This window comes from Pleurodeles waltl, chromosome 11 (genome assembly GCF_031143425.1).
Source record: "Pleurodeles waltl isolate 20211129_DDA chromosome 11, aPleWal1.hap1.20221129, whole genome shotgun sequence".
Lineage (NCBI taxonomy): Eukaryota > Metazoa > Chordata > Amphibia > Caudata > Salamandridae > Pleurodeles > Pleurodeles waltl.
Genome location: NC_090450.1, coordinates 153,028,080 through 153,037,847, shown reverse-complemented (window position 1 = coordinate 153,037,847; position 9,768 = coordinate 153,028,080). Strand labels below are relative to the sequence as shown.

The following is a 9,768-nucleotide window of genomic DNA, read 5'->3' as shown; positions in this document are numbered from 1 at the left end:
GGTTTACCATTACTTTCATGATTGATACAGTCTCCTGCTTCCATCTCTTGCACCAGCCTCTAACAGATGGAAGTGACCAGTTATTTACAAGGTACTTTGTGGCAATAGATAGATAAAGTTATGGATATAGCTATATAACATTTTATGATTAAAAGGTATTGTGTGTCATCTTTATTTTTTTACAATAACCTTTCAACTCAGTTGATGTTTAATGTTTGGCTGAATACATCTCTTGACACCTCATTTAGACACCCACTCTCTCTAGTAACCAACACACCTCATGCTTGCTTATGTACAAAGGCTCCATTTAATTTGTAAGTCTGCAAGACTAATATGTAACCCCCACATTCCCCGATAAACATATGGATCTTGCATTTTGCACATCAATTCCTATGACACATTGTGGCATTAAAATCAATCCAAATCAATCACAGAACCTCCAGATCCATCAGGGATGCATATTTAGTTACATGATGCTCTTTGAGAATATGTGTGCCTAAGTATCTGCGACATTAATGAGTGGTAGTGAGCACAACAAGACACTATGTTAATTTTGTTGTCCACCTCTACTTTACAACTATGTTTTTCTTATCACCTTCTGGCTTTCTGTGTTGGCTCATTACTATCATTGACTGGTGTGATTTCTTCTTCATCAATCAAAAACATATTAGTTCACAGGAGCCCTGCACACTTGTAAAAACTGGCCTTTTTCAATTGTACAATTCAAGCCATGATGTAGGAGCAGCTGTGTTAGCAGCACGACCCACAAGGTGCTGGTAGACTGCACACTGTGCTTTCACACTGAGCCTCCACATAGAACCTCAGTCTCACAGTTACTCACAACAAACTTATAGTGTATTCTGAATGCATTTGAAACCATGTGCAGCTGTTGCCTGCAACCCGAAACATGTGACATTTCATGGCTGTTACACTGACTCTGACAACATCCTCCAGAGATCACCATTAATCTGTGGCCTCCTGGCAGTGCTCCTGGCAGTGCTCCTGCCTAGGCTGTGTGATGTCAGGTGATCAATTCCGGGGGACGGCGACTTGCGTTCTATTCTGGCAATTGGCGCCATCCAACCCCGCACGGCACCACATTTATCAGCCAATCATGACCTTAGTACTGGCAGGCCAAACTTTATGTTGCGGCATAACTGTCCCAGACAGATAGTGAGTGAAGCTGACATCTCCCAGTGCAGCGTGACGGACCCCAAACCTCATAGTCATTTGCAGTGTACCCTACGTAGTGTGCTACCCACAGCCTAGACAGTGTATCTGCACGCATGACTGTCAGCACCAGAATGTGTTTCAAAATGCTGTCTGTCCCCGACCCCCAGGAAAGCATTGCCCTCTCATCGGAAAAACAACTGTGTTCCCCTGTCCACACGTGGAGGGGAGGGCACTGCTTGTGTCCAGTCACAGGTTTCACGATGTGCTGCAGTGTTTTTAAAAGCTGGCTTGGCACGGCTCAGGCTGAAGCGTTGACACAGATTTACTGCAACAAGAGAGCAAAGCATGATCATTCTGGCTAAATTGAGTAGTTGTTGCCCAAAGGCCCGTCCCCAAACTCTGACCAAAGACCATACCCAACAGCTCTGGACAGCAGAGACCATGACTGCAGACTAGGGATGCCAGCATACACACAACACCAACTATAGCGTCAGCCCAAGCAGAGGCAGTAGAGAGAGTTGGTAATTTGTAGTTGGGGCGAACATCAGGGGAAATAGTGTATCTGGCGTGAGAACAAGCTCTGGGAGACACCCGTGTGGAGGGGGGTAGTCATAAGCTTCTGTATCCCTACTTAGTCCTCTGTGAGTGTTAGAAAACACTTTCTCATTTTGCTCGCGGGAAAGTATCGCTCCGAATGTCGCACATCGTCGTGAATGTTACTCGTAAGTACATTGAAGCTATGACTTCGTCACACGCACGCCAGCTGAAATTTTGCCAGCTATGCCTAACTCTCAAGCAAAAAAGGCTCACAGCAAAACATCAGAAACGGCGCCTTTACTTCCCAGCCCCCACTCCAGGGTGTTTCTCCTGCTCTGATTCATTCATACGCCGTCTCGCGAGCGAGCTCCCATTTTCTCTTTCTCTCAATCGGTGTCCTTTAGAGTGCTCCAAAGGATCCACAAATCTCACTTTTATTGATAAATCTAGCTTTTGTCACTCACTCGGGTTTCCCTCCAACAAGAGTTCTTCCATCACCTCCTTACTGAACTTCCTGTCTTGAACACAAAAATGCGTGGAACGAGGAGCACACATGTTGAAAAAAGTTGGTAACGTGAAGAAAAATTGTAAACAAGCCGAGACTGGAGCACATTCCGTCCTCAGCGGCAGCCAGAGCGGGACCTGAGCTTCCCAGCTCTGCCGCTGCGGGGCGCTGCTTCCTCTCTTGGGTGTGAAAGGCTGGGTTCCCGGTACTGCAGATCTGTGCTGGTGACAGTCACCGCTTTCCCGGGTCACACTGGCGCACCGCAGAGAGGGAGAAGGTGCTGGCTTCACTGGCAGCAGCCCGTGTTAACTTTTCGTGCACTGTGAAGCGTGGAAACACCAGTGCCGTGTCACTCTGAACACGACTGCTGGACACCTGAAGTTCCGGACTGGACGGGACGATGATGAGTGTGATGCTGCCCTTAGGGTCCTGCTGCGGGGCAACAGGTGGAAAAGACTCCGTGGAAGTGAAGCGGAGTCCTGCCGGCACTGAATGGATCCGCCCCCGAGCCTAGACCCTGCCAGCATGCACAACATTCCCCAGGAGGTAAGACGGCGCTTCTCTGCAGGGTGAGGGCAGGGAGTCCTGCGCCATCTCCATGACTGCACTGCCACCCCCACCCCCACCCCAGCCATCTCAAAACCTGCTCTGCCAGCGTCATAGACTGTGCATTGCAGCCTGCTGTACCTCAGACTGCCAGCGCCCCGCACCCGGATACACACCCTCGTGATCCCCGCACACTGCCAACCACCCCACACCTGCCGCTGAGTGGGATTCCCAAAGTCTGCCCTTATCTAACAATATGGGATTTACCTTTCACTTGAGAGCAAGTGATTCGAGTCCGGGTAAGACGAATATTGTACCTCAGGTGTGGGGAACTGGTGAGAGTCGACTTACAAACTAGTTGGCAGCTCTGCTTAAGCGTTCAGAAGCCACAACAAACACCGCTGACATTCCGCCTCTGGCAACAGAAGTGAAATCCATCTCCAGGGGAAGCATAACTCATTCTCAGGCAGGTGGGAATCTCGGCAGCCGCTCCCACACACTCCAACTCTACGTCCATGCACATGTACGCGTCTCTGTGTATACAAATCAATATATATACATTTTCTTCTCAATTATGAATCGATTCATTGTCTCAGTCTTTTTCTTTCTTTTTTTCTTTCTGTCATTTTCTTTTCAGTCATTTTCCTGTCGTCGCTTTCTTTTATAATCGCTGTCATATCTCCATTTCTTTATATTCTGCATCTTTCTGTGTTTCTTCGTCTACAGCCCTGCCTCTTCCAGCATGACGCTGCCACTGCTAGGTTCAAACGTTGATTTTACGTCCAATTTCAAGATTTCGCGAGTAATGTTTGTTGCTATCAGGTCCTTAGTGTGCCCACTATTCTTTTGTGGTTGCAATTTAATTTCTTCCTTTTAATTTAATGTCTATACTTATTGTAAAGTTTTTCTCCGACATTCTACTATGAAAAGAATGTATAACACTATCGATTATCACAAGACCTGCAGGCCTGCAGGATTTCAGGATTATCAGCTTCAGCAATGATGCGCTTAAATATATATATATATATATATATACACTTATTAGTCATTTGTACCCCGCCTGTCATGTGGTGGGCACTGTCAAAGTCTGACATCAAATTTTGCTCCAAAACAAATTAATACGAATATGTTATCACCTTTGTGGACCACTAAGAGACACGTCAAGCTCTATGAATTGGCTCGTGTTGTTATTTCCGAGGAATTCAACCTATACATCTTGTAGTCGTTGATCTGTCAGTTGACAGTAACACATACATTAACTGGTTATCACACAAAGCCATTAATTGTTTTTTGTTTTCTTTAAAAATTTAACCTTTTCACAATAATCATTGTTCAGTTAATTGGGCTTATTGCAGTGATCTGAAGATACCGTCACAGTGAAAAAAGTGACTCACCACCCAAGGCATACATCCCACAGTAAACGTCTTTCCCAAAAAAAAAAACTGTTGCTTCTTAAGCCAACAATATGTTTACAGTTGGGCCAGTGCAAAGACCTGAGGGATCCTTATATTTGACTGTCAGGGAGCACATATTTCCAAGGAAAGTTCATAAATGTGATCTAGAAAACTTGATGCTCTTTTGTAGCACAACTTGATTCTAAGCAGTTAGCTCAGGTACCACCGTCTGAGGTAGGAGAGGCACACAGGTTGCCTCCAAAATGATCAAATATGGACATATTTCCAAGGGGGGCACCTGTGACTTTGGCGTCTGACACCTACGGCTCTGTCATATTCAATTTATTTTATTACTCTTACCCAAGTTTATATGACAACATTAACATTGTTTCTTTCATTAGAGTTGAAGAAGTTCCCCGGACGGTTTCCTGTTTTTTCGGTGTGACCGGAGCAACATTATGGATGGCAGATGTGAGGTGGATTTTACCAACAATAATGTGAAACTGGTTCCCATGTGGCGGAAATCGACCACACACAGCCCACTAGAGGACAGCAGTCTGGTCTCCAAGACAAGACCACAGTCCTATCAAAGCCCTGAAGGGGTTCTGGTGACAGATTTCCCCCTGGAAGACAGGTGCTGCTTCACAGTGACCCAGCCTGCTGAGAAGATCTTGACCTCGCCAGCCAGCAGGCGGCTTCGAAGAGGGCTCTTCCAGTCAAGCTCCAGTCTGGGATCAACGCCAAATGGAAAAAGCCCGCCATCGTCTCCAGAAGGCAGTGCTGGCAGGCCACATGTTTTCAGTCAGCCTCTTCAGCATCTGAAAGTGGTTTCCAATAATTCTATCAGTTTCACAACTAATGGGACTGCATGTTCTTCAGACCACAGACTTACCCATTCACAGCGGGTTTCAAGCCAGTCGACAGTTACATCAGAGCCGGAACAGATTGTTTTCAGTTCAAGTCCTAGTCACTTGTCAAATGGGACCATTTCATCACCTGAAAACAATAACAACATTCAAGTGCATGTCAAGCATTTTTTTAGTGACAGACAAACATCTTCTTTCTGTTCATCACCAGTTTCTCGAAAGACCTACTCAGAGCATAAAAGAGACCTCCAGAGATCAAAGTCCAATCCAATTCCAATGAGTGAAAAACAGTCAGTGGTCCTCAGTACACATAGTGAAGCGGCTCATCGGGTTGGACTGCAACAGATTATCCCCAAAGGGCTAGCCTCTGCCATAAAGATCACTAATAAAGTACACAGTCATAATAATCTAAATGAGGAACCTGCCAACAGGAACCGCAAGGTCCGCAGTATGGTTGAAGCCAGATCCCCGCCTTTGGCGGCAGCTCCTGATGGAGACACAGACCCTGATTCTGATTTTGACAGTCTCTGCATGTTAAGGCGTGGCCTGAGGTCAACATCCTATCGCAGAGCAGTGGTTAGCGGCATTGACTTCAGTGACACCCCCAATGTGAAAAAGAATAGTCGAATGTCTCAACCAAACCTTAAAGCAGTTGTGGAAGAGAAGGAGAAGTTTTCAAGTTTAGGAAGACTAAAGCTAAGAAAGGTAAAAACTATATATCACTGTGCGCTCTTACTCGTGTGTGCACTGATGTTAGTTTAAATATGTAAGCTTCTGTTAAAGTGTATAAAATTATGAATTTACTATTCAACCATTTGCAAACATCCGGTGTGGTAAATGTTTTCTTGTGTCCATAGCAAACGTTTAGTCTGAAACAAGGGCAAAGTGGTGTCTATTAGATTTTAATTTTAAAATGTATGCATTCTGGTGTCTCCGAATTCATATTTGCAAATTTCAAAGTGTATCAAAACTGTGCACTTGGCCTATGAATCATTTGTGGGCAGCAGAATATAAATGTCGGATGTTGCTCTCACAATACTATGGTGCCATACCGTCCGAGCTGTATCCCTGCCATCCTACACCCAGTCTTATGCTACCACTTTTGATTCCAATCATGTATTTCTGCTTCAATGTACACTTAGCCTATCACTGTAGGGTGTGTTTGTGAGCGGGAGTGCTTTCATTGCTGAGGAATGCACAATGAAGCAGCAGTGTGCCTTTAACACAGTAATTTGTTGCTTGGCTGTCTATGTAGTGTTTTCAAGGGCAGGGGCATATCCACTCTGATTTTTGATTGTCTTATCTTGTTTGGTGGTTGGTTCAGAGAGCCTCAAGTACAGTGATATATTTAGTATCCTTTAATTGCCAAGCTCAGTGCAGTCTTTTTTGGCAGTGTTAGTGCTGGAAGAATATTCTTATTCACTTCCAGGTGGTAGTAATTTGTTTTAAATAGTTCAAGGCATTTTCAAGCAATACCAAGCAAAGAGCCGTGTACGTTGATAAAACACATTGAGTCAGTCTCATTTTGAAAAGGAAAAATAGAACACTGCTGCATCCAATAAAGCCTTGATAACACCACCATTGGATGTGTGCATAGCACAACAAGTCTATAAGAACATTTGTCACATTTTTGGTCCAGACTTTGAACTGTGAAGTAAAGAACAGAAAGTTATTAAATGATATGCATCGATTTCTTGCTACGTGCCAGCAGTGAACCCACAAAAATGAGTGGAGGTTAATATATTTGGTGATTTCCCCTTCTACAAATAGTTTAGGGCGTCCTCCCATTCAGATGTTGATTGTTGTATGCATCAAGGTCAGTCCTCCGATTAAGCACATCACGATGGTCAACAGCTCCAAGTTGCATTTCTCGCAAGATAGTGGATCATATTCCCAGTGATCTCTGATTGATCTTTCTTGTAGAATGGTCATTGGGAGATTCCCCTGCTGACTACTCTATGACCGTCTTGGAGATTAATAGATTCATCTATATTTCATTTGCTTATCAGATACAAGGCAAACTTTCTAGTGCTTGTTTGTGGCTCATAATATTGAATGTGTGGATAAATCTGGTTATATCAACATTGCTCACAGAACAACAACAACAATAATATTAATAATAATAATAATAACAATAATAATAAATATATATATATATATATATATATATATATATATATATATATATATATATATATATATATATAATGAAACATATTTATTCTCCACTTTGTTGAGGCTGCCAGGACCTACACTGATCCCTCGTTGAAACCCTGTGGAATGACCTCTAAGTCTTCAGATCCAGTCTCACCCACTCTTATGATCTCACTCTGCATTGTGGCTCCCTTTTGTTTCTGACATGAACATACTATCTTCATGCAAATAATCCTATGGTCCTCTACCTATCTCCAGCTGAACTTCATGTGACATAACAGCCAACTTACTTTTCTCAGTCCTTCTTGTTCATCTTTACCGCCCCATCAATAATTTCAACATTTTTAATACTTTCTCTTAGGAAAGTATATGCTCAATTCCCCACCGAATTAAAAATGTTTGCACATAACCTTGGCCTTCTGCCTTCTCAGGTGCTCATGGCCCTACAGGACTACACCCACCACTGGAAAATTCTTCAGTGACCTTCCACATTCCTGTACTTCTTCCTACAAAAACAAAATCTTCCAAATGGTGCATTACCTTTTCTGATCTGCATCATAAAATTTCATGACTGGGGATTTAACAATTTGAGTAACAATATTGGTAGTGTATTTAATATTTGAGATGAATGGTATCCATAAAAATAAGGATTCACCTTTTCTATAAAAGTGTTCCCATGGCACCAGTTCTAACACTTACATTTGGCTATACACACAGGATGTGTAGTGATTCGAGGTGAATATAACTAGCATTGCAATATGTCACGTTATGCTACGTTTTTCTGAATCTGTGAAAAATACACTTAACCATGCCTTTAAATAGTGTAGAATTCAAAGGGGACTTTCACACAGGACTGCTTCTTCTGTTAGTTTGCATACAGTATTTAGCATGGCCTGTGGACTCGGTGCATCATTTGAGCATACCCGGAGGGGGGGGGGGGGGGAATGGGGTAATTGGTCTGTGCTTTTATTATCCTACCTTGCTGATTGTTTTGCAGTGTCTGTGTTTAACTGATCTGACTAATAACCTATTTAAAGTTTAAAAAATGGTCTTCGATTCCTCTTTTGCTAAGTTTAACAGTGTGACCCTCTTAGTATTCACTGTTTATAAACATGGTTCTGCCTGAAGTGTTCAGTGGCGTTTTAAAATAAAAGTTAAATATTCATCTTGAGGGTAAATTTCATGTGATGTAAATTCCTATGCTGTTTTGAATGACTGTCATAACACCTCCCTTCTCCTTCGCCTATGATTCTCATGAGAGGATGGCGTTTTGTGCCTGTGTATTTGGATGGTATTATAATACATAGAAGTCTACAATCCCATTATAAAAACTTACCTCTGATTTCCTTATTGCAGTTGAATTGTGATGTCTCTTGTCACATGTAATTATGAAATAACGTGACTGCTCCACTGTAATAAGCTAAATACAGTTGAGGCGTGGCGTCATAATGTCTCCTTCGAGAGACAGCAGCTAAGGTGAAAGGTGGATCACAGCTGCAATTTAAGCAAGAAAAAGGAGAATTACTTTTGGTTGTTCTGACCTTTTTATCTAAAATGCAGCGTGATAAGCAGAAACGAGATGATTATGGCAGCATGTTTTTTTTATTCCACATAGATTATTACCGAATGATATAATCGCTTCATCTTTCTACACATTCTGTGTCACAGCATTTTTTAAATCTGATTACATTATTCTCCATGTCTGCAAACATATTAACTCTTTCATGTGAAAAATCAAGGCACAGTAGATGTTAGTGGCTTGTGGAAAGGGTGACTGTATGGCCATGTATTATAAGGCATGGGATATACTTAAATGTAAAAGGTTATAATTAGTCACCTTGGAGTTCCTTGACTTTGTAAAGGAACTTGGCCTCATTCCTCTATATGCGCATGGAACTCATTGATGGCTTATAATATCTTAATAATGTATGGCAGAAGGTAATTTATCTCTTATATTACCTCATTGCCTGTGGTTGGCTAACCTCATGTCCCTATAAAGACAGAACAGTCACCAAATGGCCCTGTCTGCTTGCATCATTTACCAAAGGCACTTGCCTTTGTTGGATTTCTTGTGAATGTCTACTTTGATCGTTTAGATATATGCCATAAACCTATGGACACACACACACTGGGCAGGTTTGCTTTTGAAACCTTGTGATGATGCTCTCCAAGCAGCTCATAACAGCTGTGACTGGGATACTTAGATCCCCACACGATCACTGTCAAGGAATTAAAGGGACATTAAAGTAAAGAAAAGAGCTGGTCTGAGGGCAGATATTCATGCTTCACATACAGCTGACATTTCTAAACTGTTCTTTTTATACTAATCAGCTTGTTAGTGCCCTGTCCATATCAAATCTGTCACCGTATCCCCGGTTCAGTAAAAACCCTCTGTTCTGAACCCCAAAACATGTTTTCGCTGCTCACTTAGAAAATAGTCTAGAACAGAAAAATGTGTACATGTAAGTGCTGTAGCGCTCGACCAGCGAGGCCAAGCCAGGCCTGAGCTGACAGTTCAGTGAACCCTGGCAAGAGTGGCTGCACACAGCCCGTGTGTGACTCTATGTTTACAGCACAATGATAGCAACGCAGC

At 42.8% G+C, this 9,768-nt stretch overlaps 1 protein-coding gene across 1 annotated transcript in view; it reads left to right on the top strand.

Moving 5' to 3' along the window:
• Positions 1 to 2,422: 2,422 nt before the first annotated feature.
• The window catches only part of ARHGEF26 (Rho guanine nucleotide exchange factor 26), a 380,358-nt gene continuing 373,012 nt past the window's right edge, over positions 2,423 to 9,768 (top strand). Inside the window, exons 1-2 of the mRNA XM_069213320.1 lie at positions 2,423 to 2,761; positions 4,557 to 5,726. Coding sequence (XP_069069421.1) covers positions 4,614 to 5,726 — 1,113 coding nt within the window. The 5' untranslated portion in view covers positions 2,423 to 2,761; positions 4,557 to 4,613. The remainder of the gene's footprint in view (positions 2,762 to 4,556; positions 5,727 to 9,768) is intronic.